This window comes from Opisthocomus hoazin, chromosome 4 (assembly GCF_030867145.1).
Source record: "Opisthocomus hoazin isolate bOpiHoa1 chromosome 4, bOpiHoa1.hap1, whole genome shotgun sequence".
NCBI classification, from domain to species: domain Eukaryota; kingdom Metazoa; phylum Chordata; class Aves; order Opisthocomiformes; family Opisthocomidae; genus Opisthocomus; species Opisthocomus hoazin.
The window spans coordinates 55,227,815-55,247,660 of record NC_134417.1 but is presented as its reverse complement, the minus strand read 5'-3'; the positions used below and the strand labels follow the sequence as shown (position 1 = coordinate 55,247,660).

At 42.4% G+C, this 19,846-nt stretch overlaps 1 protein-coding gene across 2 annotated transcripts in view; it reads left to right on the top strand.

The window, feature by feature from the left end:
- PLEKHA8 (pleckstrin homology domain containing A8) overlaps nucleotides 1-17,690 on the top strand; it is a 33,504-nt gene extending 15,814 nt beyond the window's left edge. The window contains exons 6-14 of one of the 2 annotated variants that reach the window (XM_075419079.1): nucleotides 775-815; nucleotides 1,490-1,647; nucleotides 4,200-4,347; nucleotides 4,758-4,843; nucleotides 5,509-5,567; nucleotides 6,873-7,003; nucleotides 7,458-7,528; nucleotides 9,779-9,840; nucleotides 11,810-17,690. In XM_075419079.1, coding sequence (XP_075275194.1) covers nucleotides 775-815; nucleotides 1,490-1,647; nucleotides 4,200-4,347; nucleotides 4,758-4,843; nucleotides 5,509-5,567; nucleotides 6,873-7,003; nucleotides 7,458-7,528; nucleotides 9,779-9,840; nucleotides 11,810-12,007 — 954 coding nt within the window. In that variant the 3' untranslated portion in view covers nucleotides 12,008-17,690. Of the gene's footprint in view, nucleotides 1-774; nucleotides 816-1,489; nucleotides 1,648-4,187; nucleotides 4,348-4,757; nucleotides 4,844-5,508; nucleotides 5,568-6,872; nucleotides 7,004-7,457; nucleotides 7,529-9,778; nucleotides 9,841-11,809 lie in introns of both variants that reach the window. The other variant, XM_009938837.2, reaches the window with a different exon arrangement.
- Nucleotides 17,691-19,846: the final 2,156 nt, after the last annotated feature.

Below are 19,846 nucleotides of genomic sequence, written 5' to 3'. Positions count from 1 at the left end.
ACATGCTCTGCTATTTGTTGTGGTTTGCAAGTGAGGTAGGGCCGTTCACTTTTAATGATAGGTCAAAGTTATGAAGCATTGACTTTCAGGGCCTGCTCCAGCTGCAGGCAGCGGTGTTTCAAATACCCTGGCTGAATGGCAAATTGGTCCATTGTGGGAGCTCACAGCAGTTATTACTCTTCTAAGCTACTGCAGCATTGGATCTGTGGTAATACGTCAACAGAGGCTGATGAGCTTATCTTTTTAATGACAAGAGTACTTTCTTGAATCCTGGATCCACAACTACGTACGCAAAACTGGAGCATCTCTGGCCAACAGCAGATTATGGTGTATGTAGGAAAGTAGATGCATTGCTGCACCTGGGAAGTGAAATTACTTCACCATACCTGGTATCTGGCCTCACATTTCTTCTGAGTTTTCATAGTTTTTTTCGGAAGTAAAGAAAACATTGCAAAGAAGACTCACCACTGCCTTATTTCTTTTCGACATGCTGTATGGTGTCTCACTTAGCACTTGCTAGCTTCTGAAAGATGTCTACTGGTTTTCTTTTTTTTTTTTTCTTTTTTCTTTTCAATATTTTAATGGTGTAATAATGTAGCACCTTTTTCATGTTTGTCTGTACACTGCCTCCAGGTCTGAGAATTAGTGAGCATATGCTTAGCTTTTCAGCTTTTTTGCTGATTCCAACTTGTGTTTAGTAAAATGTGAAGTTTGAGAAGCATGATGCAGTCTTCCTGCTTTAAAGAATATTCTCCCTCCCCACTTATCTTACAGATAAAGCACTCTGTCTTGTCCAGTCACACCTCAACGGAAAGGTATAATAAAAATCTTTACTGTCAGTCTCTTGCTAATCTGTTTTTGGTAGTGTCTGTTCATTCCATATTTTTACTCTAATATTACCAGTACTGGATGGAGGCAGAATTGTAATGCTCTGAGTTGTGTACTTGGAAGCAGAGACAAAAACGGTAGTTGGATCACTCCCCTCCATGTCTCTTCTTTATCAGCCCTTTCCCTCTTGTTTTTCTCAGCCATCCACTTGGTGACTTACTGGTCACTCACCAGCCAGCCTTCTCCCACCTCAGTGCTCTTTCCTGCGTCTTAGGTTCCACTCCATAAGCTTATAATATTGTTGGTAGAAAGCAGGCTATGATTTGGGGAGTAGATAGCAAAGGTATATATTTTAAAGTACTAATGAGGGGATATTCTTTTAGCTACAATACCTGCCTGTGATTTTCTTTTTTGTAATAAATTGAATTTTTTTGATTATGTCTTTTTAATAAAGGTCATTGTAAATATATTCAAACTCTGCAGACCGAGGTTGAATCATTAATCCTACTTTCTGCAAAGAGCTGCATGGTTCCTTCTGTTATTTTAGACAAGTTCTTTTGCTCAGAGCAACTATTTTTATCTTACTGTTATTTGTGTGTTTTCACAGAAGCTTACCAAGCAATGTTTTATACGCTAACCATAATTCTTTCCCTTTCTTCAGGCAGATGGAGTTGAACCCCTGTGAAAATGGCTCTGTAAAAGCAGAAATGAACCATCAAGAGCAAACCCATATTAGAAGTGTGGAATCTTTAAACCTGGAAACAAATGAGGGGAGCAGTGATGTTTCTGTCGAAGATCAGGTAGCAGAGGATTTGGCAGGTAAATATATGCACCATCTTTTACCCAGGTTCATTACTCTTTAAGTGTAAGTGGAGGGAAGTATAGGCTGCCTGTGACAGTGCTAATACCTTGCTTCGCAGGACAGGGAATGTCCATGTATTTTAGTCTGGTATCTGCCTGTTGTCAAGTCTTCCCAGCATAGCTCCTGCCCTTATTGATAGCTGACTTGGGACTGAATGGGGAAGGAAATGAAAAATTCTTTTTTGGACAAGTGGAGGCTCCTCTAGATGCTGATTGACATGCGTAACAATACAGCCTGGCAGACATTGGGCCCTACTTGTGCTGTTGACAGACATGTTATTCCCAGAGGCCCTCCGCTGGGAATGCCATCACCTCTGCTAGGATGTAGGGCTGCATTGTCAGAAGAGGGGCATTGAAGCTTTATGTGCCTGTCTTGGAGGGGTTGAGCTTGTGGTCGCTCTTGATTGCTCTGACAAATCTTTATGGAAAATTAACCCTTTTTTTTTTTTTTTGCAACTAAGAGCGTACTAGAAAGCACCTTATTTCTTCCATTACCTTAGCAATAGCATGAAACTTAGATTTGTGCATGACTTCAGTAAAACACCGTTGAACTAATTCAGTATAAAATTCCATCCAACATAGCTATTTTGTTAAGGGCTGCTGAACTTAATTTGGATAAGTCTATACAAGTAACGTATGATTTCTGCTTGTCCTGTTGAGCGGACTGTATCATTCTTGAACAGTAACTTTCTCTGCTTGGCCACTGTTCCAAAACATACATACGCAGTCAGTGAATCAGCTGGAGTTTTTAGGCCCAAGTTAATGAACATGATGATTTTGCTCTTACATGGGTTCTCTGTGGAGTTTTTCCCATTTCTGTAACTGTTGTTGTGTAGTGTGTGGTGAGTCCCTGCAGAGCAACATGCATGTGTCACTATTTAGTGTAATACCTTAAGAATACAGTGCTAAAGCAAGGAGATGAGACTAATTCAGGTCAGGTTGTTGGTATCATTTAGCTACTGAGGTTGTTCCTGTGCAAAAGAGACAAGCCTACCCCCACCTGGGTAGGCAGGTCTGAGTTGCAGAGCTTTGCTGGCAGTACGGGGTGGAGCGGGATGTGCGGTGCCATCCGTATGGGGTGGGCTCACTCAGCCAGCCTGGGGCTCTGTCTCGCCAGTGGCTGTGTTTGGGTGTTCCCTGGGAGCCCAGGAGCTCTGCCCTGTCTCAGATACTCTTCCCTCCCTCTCCCCTCCATTAAGAACAGTCAATCTTTAAAAACACTCAAGCATTTAAGTCCCTAAGAAATTTCTGGTTGCCATTTAGTGCTTATGGTGTTTGAGTTTGATGTTTCGGAGGACCCCAGGCTTTATGCATGGCACTCCTGTGAACGGTGACAGATCAGTGACATCCCTCAAACTCTAGTCCCTTAGCTAGAAAGCAAAGCTTCACTTTGCTTGTGAGTGAGGTATGGTCAGTGATGGCTTAGGCTTTTTTTTTCTGCCCTGAGGAGGATGACTGAAATCTCATTGCTGTTACCGGGTGCAAGTGTTCTTTTTTTCACCCAGCACCAGGCTTATTCTGTGGTTCTGCAAGTGACAGAGCCTGCTGCAAGCTTGCTTTCAGACTTCACTTGCAGGAAGAGAGTTCCTTGTAGGCTGATCACTTCAGCCAGAAGCTCAGTTCTGCTGCAGGTCTATAATCCTCACTGGCATTTGAAAGTATTCTTTTCCTGGAGAGACAGATTCCCTGGGAAATCTTGGATGCTAGTCTGACAGTCTTGAGAGTAAGATGTGCTGTAGCCATAGCTTGTATGCTGCAGATGCTGTGAGTATATCATTTTTGCTTCTTGACTTGTTCTCTGCAGTTCTCCATGAGGTCAGAAGGTCTTACCGTGCATGGGATGTATAAGACTTTGTCTTCCTTCAGAGGTGCTCGTGCAGTGATCTGTTTATTTGAAACAATTGCGCTTGACCAAAAAGAAGAAATAAAACAGACCACAGCGGGGTAGAGGCACTTGGATCTTTTTCTGGGAAATTTTAAAGATCTTCCTTCAAATCAGGGAGAACGTAGCAGCCTTTGATATCATAGCAGTATCCAACCAAGCAGCCAGTTTACTTATCAGAAGAAGCAAACAAGTCACTATTATTCTACTGTGCCACTTTATCAGCATTGAGGAAGTTGCAGCTGTGTGAGAAATAATCTGTCTTTGAAGGAGATGAGTCTGCTCCCTGCAGCACCCAACCACTTCTTCAATGCTCTGCTCTCATAAGGCTGTCCTTACTGAGGCTTTGTGGGCTCATCCACATTGGAGCCTGGTGCTTGGCCTGTCTGATTAAAAGAAATGGGAAGGGGACTGGTTGAAATCTGGTCTGAGCACCCGACAGATCTGTGGTGGGAGTCATGGTGCTGGCAGGGAAAGCTTTTAAACTTGTATGATCCAGATATCCAAGTGCCTTCCTTCAAATATAAAGCATCTTGATGAACAGGAGTAACAATATGGGTATGTGGCTGTTTTCTTTTTCTATTTTTGTTTTTGTTCTGTTTCCCATAAATGTAAGGCATTAAAGAAGATGGAGAGAGCAAGCTGCAAGCTGTAGAAAGCTCTGGTGCCCACAAGTTGCTGCAGTTGGAAACGAATTCTTTAAGTGGATTGACTCTGTGTGAGGAAAACAGAAATGAAAATGATTCTCCTACCTTCTTCAGTGTCATGAGCAATAGGTAGTACATGTTGCAGGTGTAAATTACAAGGATTGTTGAAACTTTAAGCCCTTAATTGACTCATTTTTAAGTCTGTTCTGTCTGTAAAGCTGTATTTGCTGAGTTTATTTAACAAGACTGCATACAGCACAATAATTGAAGAAGATATCCTTTGTAGAACTGGCTGTACAGAATGGAGTGGGAGGTTTTTTCCTTGGTTATAATGACAGGTCTTGCTTGCATGCCACTAAATGTGTATTTTCTGCAGTCATTTACTTTAACCTAGTGAAACAGAAGCCATGTTGGTGGCTTCACATCTATAAATTTTACCTCTATGCAAGTGAAGTGGGCATGAAGTGTAATTTTGTCTTCAGAGTTCCACAAAAGGAGTTGTTAAGGTAACAATCTTTTCTGTTTGTCCTGGACACCAGGTTCAGTGATATTGAACTTCGGGAGGAGGAGGGCATACCAACAGAAGAGTTTCTGGAGTCATGTTACGCAATTGTGCCCGTTCTGGGTAAGCAGCTCTTTCACGTCACGGGTCCACCTAACTCCTTTTGACTGCTGCCAGCTGTGAGACAAGATGGAGCAGTTCGTTTGGAGAATTTGTTTCTTTGCTAAAGTGATATAGAAATAGTTCCTATCAGCAGAATCAATTTGACTGGTACCAGAAGATGTTTCTTTTTCGCTTTGTAAAGGATCCACTCTCGTTTAGATGGACCCATGTATAAGCTGTCTGGAAATCTATGGGTATATCTGGAATAGCAATTTTTTGCTCTCAAAACAGCAGCATGGGATGCCTTGCATATCTAATACTGCTGACAGCACACCATCAGTTGTACTAGCTATTGCTGCTATTAGATTTTTCCAAAGACTTCTGTCTCCAGCTAGTGCAGCCCCCCACCTGCTTGGCCCTTGAGTCTAACAGTAGATGTGAAGACCCTGTAAGCATGCACCCTTTTGAAGATTTCCAAATTGTAGGTCGGTGTATTTTAACACTTGTACCAGCTGAGGTGGATTGGCTCTGCACCAAAGACAGACTTTGGTTTACATCATTCATTTAGTATTCTCCTGCCATTTAGAAGGATTGTTAAAAGAGTAAATTAAATTAATTGTTACTAAGACATTAGGACTAGAAAAAGACCCAGTTTTAAAATATGGCCTTCTTTTTTTCTTTTCTAGACAAGCTGGGACCAACTGTTTTTGCTCCTGTTAAAATGGATTTTGTGGGTAACATCAAGGTAACAGCTTATTTCTAACACTGATTTTTTTTTTTTTTTTTTTTTTTAAAAATACATCTATTTTGAGTACTAAAGCTCAAACATCTTTGTTGTAGAATTCAATACTGGAAGGCTATTTAAGGTTTGATAATGTTACCATCTGTGAGATCAGAATTCTGAAATGCCCCTAATTCTGTTCTTACAGTACGTGCTATGTTTAGTAAATCCAGCTGTTGTGCATAAACTTATAAAATACTTGATTGACTGCCAAGTAAAACATCCGTTACACCTAATGAATATGACTTTGATTCTGAGCTGAACAGGTTGAAAGTTGTAATGCGATGGTAGCAATATTGATTTTAGACTGTAAAACAAACCAGGGGAGAAAAACCACTTTCCTCAAACAAGTAGGAGCAAATTCATGTGTTAAGAAGGAGCTTCACAGCAGGTCAGGGCAGACCCTGCAGCTTCAGTTCTTGTTTGGACTGTCTTTCCAAGTCCTCGTCTGAAAAGGTTTGAAGTGCTACTAGTGAGACAAGGTGTATTCATAGTGAGACTTCTCATAGCTTTTCTTTCAAGGTAAAAAAAGAAGAGCAGAACATATCCCCTGAGTGTATGATAAGGAATATCGCACCAAATAAATCTGAATGTATGGCAAGTAAAGCAGATATGCACTTAGCTTGCTGAAGGTAGCCACTGAAAGACTGAAAATAGCAAGAGGGAAGAATGCTATTTAAAAAAAAAAATTGAATTTTTATTGTCAAGTGATAGGCAGCTGCTCCTTCAGTGTAGAAGACAACTCTGTTTGACTGCTTCATATATTTTCCCTTTTATTTTTGTGGGGAGTTGCGTGTAACAAACTCTGGAATAAATTAAAAAGCTTAAGCATGCCGATGTCTGTGAAGTGTAATTGAGAATTTGCAGCTTAGCAGTTGTCAGAAGGTAATCTTGTACTTGAAGCTTGGGGCAAATGAGACTTTGCTCAGAGAGCAGGCTAAGTTAACTCCTTTCCACTGGTGTGAAGGATGTCATGTGAACCTAAAGCATTTTGTCAAACAGAAATGGTAGGTTCCATGTAAATCTTTGGCTGAGGTGTTTTCTTTTTGGTTCCATTAGCCTGATGGCCAGCCAGATGCATCTGGGGTTGTGCCTTGGGAAGGTGTCCCCAGTGCGGCAGGCTAGCCGTGCCATGGGGCTTGTGTGATGTGGTTGGAGATCTGTGGTGTCCCTTTGCAGGGAAGAGTCCTGGTAAATAGGTGGTATTTATAGGACAGGCCACTGTTTGATCTTAAAAGCCTAAAGCTTTGCCTCTTGTTTTTTTCCTAGAAAATAAATCAGAAATTTATAACCAACAAAGAAGAGTTTGATACTCTTCAGAAGATAGTGCTCCATGAAGTGAATGCTGGCGTAGCACAAGTTAGAAACTCCGCTACTGAGGCTCTCCTGTGGCTGAAAAGGTAATGGCCTTGTATCTGCGTACAGTGTGAACCTCTAAGGTGGAATAAGGGGTTTTTCGCCAGTACAAGCTTATGTACATGGAGCAAAGTGGTTACTTTCCACAAGCTCCATCAGCCCAGACTGGCTAGGTTCAAGACTAATGTGTTGTCTGTGGTTGTATCATTGCAACTTTGCCAACAGGCCTGAAAAAGTGATCACAGGTAACCTTTTTCCCCATAAAAGTGAAGTTACAGTGAGTGACTGATCCTGCTGGGCCAGAACATCAGGCAGGTGATTTCAGGATGCAGCAGGAGGTGGCTGTATTTTTTTTTTAAATTCATATTGATAGTGGCACCTTAATTCTGAATTTTATTGCACTTCTGAGTTGTATAGCAACTTTGGGGGCTTTGTTATACCTTAGCTTACTTTGTTATAAACATGGTTTCTTTTTATTTTGTGGATTCATCCTGACAGAGGCTTAAAGTTCTTAAAAGGGTTTTTGACAGAAGTGAAGAATGGGGAAAAGAATATCCAAACAGCTCTGAGTAAGTGCCAGTTGCTTTATTCTTCCTGTGCTTCTGAACTTACATGCTTGGCTCTTTTCCTCCTTGTTTAGAACCTATGTTTTCTTTTCTTCAGTGACTAATGATGCAAGTAATCTCCAAGACATAACTTTTTTGAAAATCGCAGTTTTAGAAAGTGGCCATCTTCAGGTAGATTACTAGATAATTGGTCAATGTTGATTTAATCGCAAATAAAGATTCCTTTAATTGGCATACTTTTGGCAGGGGACACAGTCATATCTTAGGGGGAAAAGTGCTTTGTCTCATTCCATTTTCTCTACTGGTTTGCAGTGAGAGCAATCCCAAATTTATAGTTGCTGCTGTATTATTTTTTTAGTTCCTTCTGAGATTGACTATCAGTCTTTGAAATCTCCTCTTTGACAGTATGGCTGTGAATTGCCTGTAACAGAAGGGAGTTTGTAACAGAAGAGAAGGAATTTTTTCCAAGTACACAATTTCTGACACTTACCGAGTCAGGCTAGTGTCCACAGCAAGTATAAAACAAAATACAAACCCCTCACAGGCTTGGTTGTTCTTAAGTAAGACCCTTTCTCTATGCATGCAGTCTAATGTTATGATAATCCTTTAAAACAGCTTTCAGACAGCTTTTTTAAAAGCTTTTCTTTTTTTGGTTTCTTTTAAACAGCTAAGTAGTCATCCTGTAGGATTAGTGGAAAGAACTGCTACACCAAAGTATGTAAGCAGCTCTTGGAAGTGGGACTGTAAATACACTGCTACCAGATGTGGTTGTTAAACACCATGGGAAGTCAAGGCACTTATTTGACCTGCTGAGTCTGAAGGCTTCAGCCCTGAATCACTTCTTGAATTGCTCTGAGTCTGCGGCAGAGCCATGCTGATGGTTTTTTCTTGCTTCTTCCTTCAATTTCTCCCCCTGAAAAGCTCTTCCATATATGTATCACCAGTGCAGCCTTCAGTCCCTCTTACAGTTTGTTATTTAAGAGTTACTGTGCTAGTTGAATATCAAGTAAAGATAGGGTATATATTCTCTTTGTACAACTTCAAATATCAAACTAATGAAATGAAAATAAAAAATGGAATATCCACCAGTGCTTATGACCTTCTGAGGACAAAGCAGCTTGCTAAAGGGATTTGTCTTTACTTGGTATTTAAATCTAAGCCAACTGTTCAACTTCTGCTGTTTTCAATATCCGCTATATTTGCTGATAAGTCAGACAATAGACTTGTCAGTCCTGTTTGCTACACAATACTCTTTTTGTCCTTATTTCATTGCTTTTACCACTGTGTGCTTTTCTCATAGGTGTGTGCTTTTCTCGCTCCTGTAAAGATAGAAAAGCCGTATTGCACAGTCGTTAGACTGATAGATGACGAGTACTTCATATTACAGCAAAACTTGTGGCTGTGTTTTACTGACTTTTTACACTCTTTCAATAATAACTGTCTTCGGTTTTTTGAGCAAATATCCTAAAGCAGCAAAATATAGAGGTTCTCTTCAAGGTGAACAGCTCAGGGAAAGTATAATACAATGTCAGATACTTAAAAATTCAGCTGGAGGACAAGGATATGAAATGACGACAGTAACAAACTTAAGACTAGGAAAATATGTCTCAAAGATGTTTTGGCTTTGTACATAGAAAGCTTTGTATATGAAAGTGGAGCTGTATAGGAACATAACAAGGGCCGTCATCAAAGGCTACACTCAGGGGCACTCACAATAGAGATCCTGAGGATTATTTTAATAAGGGCCTGAGGCTTTCTGTTTCAATGACCTTCGAAACTTGACCCTCAGATGTAAAGAGAGAGTTCTTGGTTAATGTCTAAGCTAACCACCTCGATGGAGGCTGGCTGACGATCAGGTTGCAGGATTGTTTCACCCCATATATTATTTTCTCAAACTTGCACTGAACTGAGAACTAGATAGTAGAAGAAGAATTAGTCTAGAAGCACAGCTAGTCAAACAAAAATTATGTTTACCTTCCTGTCTGTCAGGACACTTACTTGCTGTGGATGAGCTGAAGGAGATTTGAGAGTAGAGCTGAGACCCCAATGCAGAAATCCCAAATGTGTCATCTCCTTTAAGTCATAACTTTGGTGCTTAGAAACAGCCATTATTTGCATCTGCTGGCAAGAATATATCCTTCAATAGTCGTTTCTAAGCTCTAAGTTCTCTTTGTCATGCAAACTTAAAACGGCTGTGCATCTATCTGTTGATTGATGTGTTTTGTTTTGTTTTGTTTTTCCTGTTCCTTTAAGACAATGCTTATGGAAAGACATTACGGCAGCACCATGGTTGGGTTGTTCGCGGGGTCTTTGCGGTAAGTATTTATCTTGGTTGCTGATAGAGCTGAGGGTCTCATTACTGTGATCTTATGTTATGTGTAATTAAAAAGACCATGTTAAAATTATAAGCATCAAAACGAACAGATACCCTTGTCAGACTTTGTTTTCCAGGTGAGGATTGTGGCTATCACTATGTTCAGTGATAGGCTTTTGGGGTGGAACCTGCTTTCTGAAGCCAAAACAGACAGATTACGCTTGCATGCACATTTTTTCATTATGAGTTTTTCAGCACAGTCTTGCAGGGCTATTAAATGAAGAGATGAGGGTTTGAGGTTGCTTTTTTGAGGTTTGATGTTTTTTTGGTAGTGAAGGAGGGTTAGTGCAGAATGTGTCAGGGAGTTGAAGTCGAATGTGTTGGCTAGAGGAAATGGTTTATTTTTGTCCAGACTGGCAGCTCCCCCTCGTGTCTGTCACTGGAAATTATCACTGAAAGGATAAAAGAAAAAAGAAGAGCTTCATCCAGGCAAGCACAACAGAGATTTTGACTGGGAGAGACAGAAATGTTGGGGAAGGCTGTCTAAAGAGTATTTTGAGAATGGGACTTCAACGCTGAAGTGTGTAACACTGGGTTAGAGCTCCCCTAATGAACTGTACTTTATTTGGGGTTTATATTTAATTAAATTCCTAAAAATTAGACCTCTGTGAAGATGTCTGGTCGGTGAAGTGGATAGAGAACTGGCTGAATGGCAGAACTCAGAGGGTTGTCATCAGCGGCGCTGAGTCTAGTTGGAGGCTGGTGACAAGTGGTGTCCCTCAGGGGTCAGTACTGGGCCCAGTCTTGTTTAACTTCTTCATCAACGACCTGGATGAAGAGTTAGAATGTACCCTCAGCAAGTTTGCTGACGACACCAAACTGGGAGGTGTGGTAGATACACCAGAAGGCTGTGCTGCCATTCAGCGTGACCTGGATAGGCTGGAGAGCTGGGCAGAGAGGAACCTGATGAGGTTCAACAAGGGCAAGTGCAGGGTCCTGCACCTGGGGAGGAACAACCTCATGCACCAGTACAGGCTTGGGGTGGACCTGCTGGAGAGCAGCTCTGCGGAGAGGGACCTGGGTGTCCTGGTGGACGACAGGTTAACTATGAGCCAGCAGTGTGCCCTGGCTGCCAAGAAGGCCAATGGGATCCTGGGGTGCATCAAGAAGAGTGTGGCCAGCAGGACGAGGGAGGTTCTCCTTCCCCTCTACACTACCCTGGTGAGGCCTCATCTGGAGTACTGTGTCCAGTTCTGGGCTCCCCAGTTCAAGAAGGATGAAGAGCTACTGGAGAGAGTCCAGCGGAGGGCTACAAGGATGGTGAGGGGACTGGAACATCTCCACTACGAGGAGAGGTTGAGGGAACTGGGCTTGTTCAGCCTGAAGAAGAGAAGGCTGCGAGGGGACCTTATAAATGCCTACAAATATCTGAAGGGTGGGTGTCAGGAGGATGGGGCCAAGCTCTTTTCAGTGGTGCCCAGTGACAGGACAAGGGGTAATGGGCACAAACTGAGGCACAGGAAGTTCCGTCTGAACATGAGGAGGAACTTCTTCTCTCTGAGGGTGACGGAGCACTGGAACAGGCTGCCCAGGGAGGTTGTGGAGTCTCCTTCTCTGGAGATATTCCAGACCCGCCTGGACAAGGTCCTGTGCAGCCTGCTGTAGGTGACCCTGCTTCGGCGGGGGGGTTGGACTAGATGACCCACAGAGGTCCCTTCCAACCCCTACTATTCTGTGATTCTGTGATTCTGTCTTAAACTGGGGATCGACATAGAGATAATAAAAACAAACAAACAAAAATAGGTATTAGCCTCCCTGTCAGTTAAAAATCTTAACATATGCACGTACACATAAATACATTAAAGCTATGCAATCTAAGTGCACAGAAGGATGCCTTAGAAATTTTTTATGGCTTTGGTTTCTTTTTCTGTTCTGTTTTGAAAATCTAAAAGGTTTGCTTCCTCTCCCAGTTAGCTTTAAGGGCAGCTCCAACGTACGAAGACTTTGTGGCAGCTCTGTCTGTAGAGGAGTGTGATCCTCAGGAAGAAACATTTTACAAAGGAATGCAGAGGGACCTCAACATTTACTTGCCAGCCATGGAAAAGCAGCTGAATATCTTGGACACCCTCTACGAAGTACATGGTTTGGAGTCAGATGAGGTGGTGTGACTACAGCAAGACCATGTCTTAAAACTTCAGGGACTGTGTCTGTTAACAAAGATTTCTTTCGTTTTTGGTTTTTTTGGACATCGTTTCTGTTTGTTGTATCTTTTCAGGTGGGAAGGGTGTTGTGTGTGTTTTTGGGGAAGGGTATATATGATTTTTATTTTTTTGTTAAAGCCTGTTTTGTGTTGCAATGCAGAGGTACTGTTTCTCTTTGGGTCATGACTATGTCCATGATGAATGTTTTTGACTGTTTCTCTCATGCCTGTACACTCCCTCTTCTCTTCACCTTGTAAAAGTAACAGAGCACAGTTTGGCCTTTGCCCATATCTTGGGAGAGAGCCGCATGTACAGTGGAGCGGTCGGGATGTTGAGATGGAGCCCAGGCAGATGCTGCTGGCTCACTCATGCCCTGCACCCACTCCCTGCAACGGTGTAGGAGGACAGAGGTAGTGAGAGTTATTATTACTTTGGTAGCAGAAGAGAAGGTCAGTTAAATGCTGCCTTATAAGGCATGCAGTGTGTTTGTCCCTTAATTTGGGTTGAAGCTTTTTAATGCAGCAGCTCCCCAAATATTACAGAGATCTTCACCACAAGCATATGTGGTTGGTGGTCTGAGCTTCCCCAGGAACCAGTCTTTGAAACTGGGGGTTGTGTTCCCTGACCAGCTCCCAGTATGTGCCACGTTCTCCCTGTCAGCTCCTGCCAATGGGCCACAAGAAATTTGCTGGCCCAGACTGTCAGAGCCCAGCTAATTGCAACAGTGTTTTACAAAAGCAATCGAAGATCATGTCCATCATCCTGGTTTATTAAGGTTTTGGTGAGTTTTTCTATTTTGGATTTATGTTTTTCTTAAATCACATTCACACAAAAACATAATATTTGCTTTTAAATTGAATGTAGCTAGCAGTTTAAAAAGCAGATTTTACTCAAATCCTTCCTAGGCTGCCATTATGGGCAGAGACTTCATGAAGTGGACATGAAATGAGTAAAGTGTAGGAGAAGCTAGAATTTGTCATGGAGCCATTACACATTGGGCTAATTACAAATCTGAAAATCTGAAATGATGCAGAAGTGACTGGAAATTAAGAAAGTAAGATTTGCCTTTTTCCCATTTTGCTGATACAGGTAAAAATGTGCTCCTTAACACTGCTGCTATTAAAAACAATAAGGTAGTCCTTTTAGCTAGTGATACGGTTAAAGACAAAATTCCTAGTTGTGTTGATGACTAGAAGGCTGTCTTGTGAATTTTTGACTGCCCATTCAAGGCATAAGTGGGTCTCTCAGTGATGACCTAGGGCTTCAGATGGCTTTGTGCAAGGAGTTGAGTTTAACTCATATGCAGGAGGTGAGAAGGCTGTGCTAATGAGGGACTTAGAATTGGTAAATCTTTGTAAATACAGGAGAAGTTTCAGTGTCACTGTACTCACAGGAGGAGTACTGGCTTTTGCTAGGCTAAAAACCACGCTGTCGGTAAGATGAATGTACTGCAGGCCTGCTGCCCTGCATCGCTCTGTGACAGGAGCCTCTCTGCGGACCCAGTACTTGATCCTTTCTAAAGAGCCTAGCGTTGTGGGCTTTAAGAAGAGCATATGATGCTTGAAGAAAAGACCAAACCTCACACTTGGTGTATAAAGCAAGACAGCAGAACTGTAATTAGTTATTTAAACAGTGTGTCTTTCTTGCTCCTGTCATCTTCTCTGAGTTGTGCCTATCTGTAGTTCCTACATACACCAAGAGGAATCAGAAGGATGTGGGGGTTTTAGGTTTTTTGTTTTTCTTAAGTAGTATATATTTATGTTTGAGTCCAAAGTCAAAACTTTTGACCAAAGCTCCATTCAATTATTTCACTACTCACAGTGCTAAAAATGAAGCAGAGAGCCTTTGAGATTCAGCTGTCTGCTTCTTCTAAGCATGAATGCAAAGAAACCACCCCTGCAGCAGAACAACCAACTCTCCACCCTCTGTGATTTCCTCAGGGTTTTCGGCTATTATGTGGGAAACTTACCTCTAATAGTTCTTAGCTGAATGCTCTGGGAAGGTAATGGAGACTGCATTTCCACAAAATGTCAGCTGGGGTATGGGGAGAGCAAGGAAGAGATCCCTCTCCTCTAGAAATTAACTGTGACATCATGATGAAAATTGACTTCCTTTTTTCGTGTAGGCTTTTCTAGTAGCAGGAAAATGTATTCAGCACTTAAAGTCCTGGAGGTATTTTGGGGGTTTTCTGTTTGTTTGGTTTCATTTTGTTTTGTTGTTTTTTTTTTTTAACTAGCAGGAGAACTGCTCGTTTGTTAGTAGTGCATCAGACCCAACATTTGGTGCAAAAAGTAAGGAGTCTTTATTTTGTGAGCAGAGAACTTAACAGCTTCATTGGGCCATTTGCTTCAGCAGTTACTAAGTTCTACCATTCCTCTATCTTCTAACAAATAGAGAGTGGTCCACATTGCATATCCGCTAATCAATGTGGCATCCTGCCTCAGAGCAGGCTTTCTTGTCTTGCTCTTCTCTGTAAAGTTGGTCTTTCTGAGAATATTCTTAGAACGTGGCTTCAGGAGACTGTTGTGTGCTGGTTGTTATATAGAGGACTTGTCAGAGAAGAAATTGAGCAAGGTCTCCTTGCCTTCAAACCTTGCACTTCACCATGCACTGCTCTTGCAGGCTATTGAGCACTTCCAAGACTAATGAATGCTGCCTTTCCAGTCAAACCACCACTGAGAAAGAAACCCATGCAGCATGTTGCAGAGCTGAACTCCAAGTTATGCCTCTAAGGATGCTATAGATCAGATGACCAAGTGGAAGCAGATACACTGCTAGACAATTCACTTCTTTCTTTTCTTGTGATGTCAGTTTGGCAAGCAGAGAGGATTGCTTTTGATTTTACTAATTGTATAGAACAAGCAACTAACTCTGGGCCTTCAAATTTAGAATTGGAGAGAAGGTCGGTGTCTTCTGTTTGATTTGTTTGGTTCGTTGATTGGTTAGGGTTGTTTTGGTTTTTTTAATGTCTGACATTTATGAGCAACTGACCTGCATACTGGTAGACGTCCACGTGACTCTCAGATAACAGCACCCTTGCTCTGTATACTTTACTTGAACTGCTTTGGTTTCTTAAACTGCACTAGTCTGAAGTTTTGCATCCCTTTCCTTTAGAAATGCTTTCGGCTGTTTCCTTCAATGTCTAACAGTTGCATTTTCTCAGGGATTTAACTTAGCCATGGCAAAAAAAAAGTAATCACAGCCTTACCCTAGGGCAGTAAGGCTGATTTTGGTGAAATTAGTATAGCTGAGCATAGAACTCTGATACAGCATATGACACTGATAATGTCTGCGCAGTGCGCATCCTTGCTGAGACATGGTGAATCCCAAAGCAATCTGGTAGAAGTGCACTCTAGTACCGAATAATGGCTGTCAGCATGTTTGAGTAGGGCTCATACACACATCTTTGTGATATTGTGCCATTGGCGTTAGAGCAGAGCTCTCAATTTCAGTCGAGTTCTGCTTAGCAATGGGAAGCTTTTATTTATTTTATTTATTTTGTTGTTATTTTTTTAAAGCAAACTGTGTTCTGGAGCCCCCTCTGCTATTTCAAGGCACCATCCTCAGTTACATATTGAAGTTCTGTGACATGACAATTGTAGAATATGAACTGGATACTCAAGTGCTTTAGTGTAAACTTAAGGAGTCATTGAAACATCCCATCTTGATACTGTTGTAATATGGGTTGCCCTTTAACAGATGCACTTAAAGTTAAGGGCCATATACCTTCACTTACAAGCTTTTTGTAAAGCATCATCAGGATTTAGGTTACAGTTGTTTGCTTTAAAAATGTTGATAGTTTGAAAAGTGTCACTTGGTTGGCTGGACGTATAAAAAGTATGTCCAAAATGTGCTCCAGTTGTTTGCAGTGTGCTTTGGCAAAGGGGTGTGGACCATTACAGAAAACAGTGTTACCTATGTCCGTATGTGCTGGACCTTCTAACCCTTTATTTTCGTTACCAGTTCAACTTTTGTGAAAAGCTTTAGGGAAGCCTAAAATGCCTTTTAGACACCAGAGAGGATCATTGGTACGTTCCTATCTGGCTATCTTGCACTTTTCCCCCACGTGGTAACCGCTCCTTCCTTTCCTTCCATTCCTCAACTGCTTTGCTGCCAGAGCTGTTGCTGTCAAGTTGAAGCATCTCTCCCGAAGAGTGCGAAGCAGGAAGTTTTGTGAGTGATAAAAATGTAAACTTGGACAATCAGACCTGAATTCGTTGGCAGGCAACCAAACCTACAGTTGGATGGAGAATGTGCTGCTTTTCTCCAAAGTTTTTCCCTGGTTTGACATATTTTACCAGTAAAACCACACCACCTTGAACTTTTAATTTCACCATTGAAATTTGAATTGGGACGCTTCGGACTTGGCAGTTCTACCTCTTATGAGTGAAAGCACAGGGATTTTTTTTTTTTTAATTGACTTATTGCTGTTCTATTGCCTGCATAGTCCAGATAACAAAACAAAAAGAGAAGGGAGGCGTGAATAACTGAATTCATGTTTCTCTGCTAATCTCTGTAGCCCCTTGGTAAACAAACCCTTCACACTGCTGCGTGCAATTGCCCTCATGCAGAAGGGGTATTATAGTGCACTTACTGGCTCTGAGCAAGCCCAGGCAGTAGCTGATCCTGCTCACAGTTCACACAAGGATTTAAGCACTTGCTTTGAAGTTAGAATGTAGGCATATGCTTGACTTAAACCCACGCTCACCCTCGCACGCACTTCTTCAAAATGGGGCCTTTGACCATCATTTTTAATATCCCTTTCTTGATGTATTATTTCTTTCCCTAAATACTCCAGATGTACTAAAGGATTTTTTTTATTATTATTATTATTATATGGAATTTCCTTGTTTTCATATCCCAATTTTTGCTCAATACTAGGTTTGTTTACTTTATTTTGCATTGCACCATTCAGGGGGTCCAAAACTTACTCTTTAATTCCTTTATTGAAAGCCATCTTGAAAGTTTGAGATTTATGTCTACTTGAAAATAAACAAGAAAATTGCATTCCAGAATATGATGACTAAACTGAAAACAAAAGCAGCTTGCTTTTGTGTTTTCCTTTCCTATTTTCTTTCTTTTTTTCAAGCCAATTTTGAGCATACGTTTTTATCAATGTCAGGCTGAGCTTACTGCAAGCCTTACTTGTACATACTAAAATATATTACATACATACTGTAATACATTTAAAGATCAAGAGAAGGTATATTGCCTCACACTTTAAATTTACTTAATTCTAAGGGCTTGTTGATGCCCCCAGAAATCACCTCTTCCAGTGTAAGCATTGCACAAATTGTGCTGTCATAAGCAGTTTGGTCTCGAAATACTTTGGAGTTTCCAGTCTGCATCGTCTCTCAAATCATACAGCATCTGTCTCTTGTCTTTTGGAGCATTGTTAAGACCTTTGTCAGACTTTTATATTATGTCATTATAATAAACTTATTTTAAATAAGCATGATTTAAAATCTCGCTTTCTCCTTGCATGGATTCTGTTTCTTTTATTACAATAGAGGGGCTGAAGTGCTCTTCAGGACTGCATCCGTTCGAGGTACTGTGTGAACAGTCAAAAACAGTATGTTTCTGGTTCATAGAAACTACCTGTATGTATCTTTGTACGAAGAATGTTAAAACACATGGAGCCTGTTTGGATTATGAGAATAAAAGCTGTGTCTGGCATATGGTTCTGGGTCCTTGGCCGGTCTAAATACGTGAAGGCTGTAGTTACAAAAGCCAACCTGGCAGTGTGAGAGGAATTTGTGTTTTAAAATTGCGTGCATTACGTGTCCTTCTTTTACCTGGACTTGAATCTCTTCTCTAGGAGTTTCTGAAGTCTTTGAAATCCCTGTGTGGTCATCTTGAGATGCAGACCAAGGCTAGAGGTCATTACTTAATGTGGATGTAACATCTCCCTTTCTTTCCCCTTTCTCTCTCCTTATAAACAGAGCGTGGACACGAGCAGATCTATGATACCCAGTTGTCTGTCTCTCTAGCCAAGGGCAAGTCCCTCTGTCAAATGACAACATCCAGGCAGAGATCTGCGAAGTGCTGGAGACATCTTCTCAGCTGGGGAAGGGCAGATGAGTCTGGGTCCCTGCCTGTGCCTGACCAGCCCTGTGGCTGAGGGGAGGACACATCTATCCTGCTGCAGCAACAGCAGCACTGCTCAGCTAGAGCTGGCTCTCTCCTACGGGATACAGCAGATGCTGAGCCCTTCGGATTGCAGTGGGCCCCACAGCATCAGCTCTGCAAAGGCTTAGAGCTGCGTGTGCTTCAGCAAGGGCCGAGCTCTGGCAGGAGCCCCGAACTCAGCATCCCTCTGTCTCACCTGCCAGAGCGGAGCTAGTGGATAGCTGGCAACTGGATGAGGGACGAATGGTTTCAAAGGCATCCCAGGGCAGAGAACATATCCCTTTTTCACCACCCCAGGGTTTTACTCATCTTCTATCCTCCTAAGGAAATGAGCAGGTTATCAGTCGTGAGACCGTGGCAGTTGCAGCTTTGTGTGGTACAGCTAAAGAACAGTTGTGTCACCAATGTTTTTAGAGGTCCCCCTAAGACACTGTCCTAAGACAATGTCTTGGCCCTGTTCCATGGGCATGTGGAAATAACTTGGCATGAACCTCCTGAAACGTGGTTGTAGTGAGGTGGATGTTGGTTTCTTCTCCCAGGTAACCAGCGATAGGACGAGAGGCAATGGCCGCAAGTTGCATCAGAGGAGGTTTAGATTGTACATCAGGAAAAATTTCTTTACTGAGAAAGTGGTCAAGCATTGGAATAGGCTGCCCAGGGAAGTTGTGGGGGTGTTCAAAAACCATGTAGATGTGGCACTTCAGGACCAGGTTTAGGAGGCATGGTGGTGATGGGTTAACAGTTGGACTTGATGATCTTGGAGGTCTTTTCCAACCTTAATGATTCTATGATTCTGTGATGGGGGTGAGTCTGTGTGCCACTGCCATGAGCCATTGTTGCAGCCATGGTGCAGATGGCTTTGGTGGCCCTCCTGAAGTGCCAGCTGTGCCACAACGAACCACTGAGCCCCGTTCACTCTAACCTGGCAGCTCCTCTGAAGCCGTGCTGTTACGTGTCATGGTTGGACAGGGCTGCTGCTGGGGCCGGCACTTCTGGGGTTGTTATCCAGACTGTGTTATGCTGTACTAGACGGCTGTAGGTCTGCACAGCGAAACAAAGAGGATGTACACAGAGATAGACATCAAAAGGAAAAGCAGAACGTGGTGGCTGTGGTGAGGAGGTCTGCAGCCATGCAGATGGGACTTGTCTGCCAGTGCGAGTCGTTGGAGTCACCTCCGTAAAATGCTCTGCTCTCCTAAAGAGCCGAATGCAGACCAGCAGCACTGTGCAGACGTACGCTAATAGAAACCCCGTGCACAAAAAAAAATGTCCGGGGCAAGTGTCTCGTCACCACAGCTTCCATTGGTTAAAAAAAGCAAATCTGTTGCCATTATGGGATCCCAGATGGAACCGCAGAAAGAACCCCAGCTAAAGCTTTGACAGAGTTCACGATGTTTTTTAGTAAAGGTCGTCGGCTGTGATAGTGGCTGCTAAATTCCTATCCGAAAACTCTGGTCACTGAGATGCTGCTTCCTTGTCAGGACCCCCAACCAGCAGTGTTTGGCTTCTGGTGCCAACCAGCAGCGTTTGGCTGCGTTCTGCTCGTGCACCTCACTGCTTCCGGCAAGACGCACTGGTATGTGGCCTGTGCAGCCCTGCAGCCATGCCAAAGAGAGAACAGGTCGCTGTTTTCTCAAAATCGAACAGATCGGAGGCTTCAAAATGTATTTTTCATCA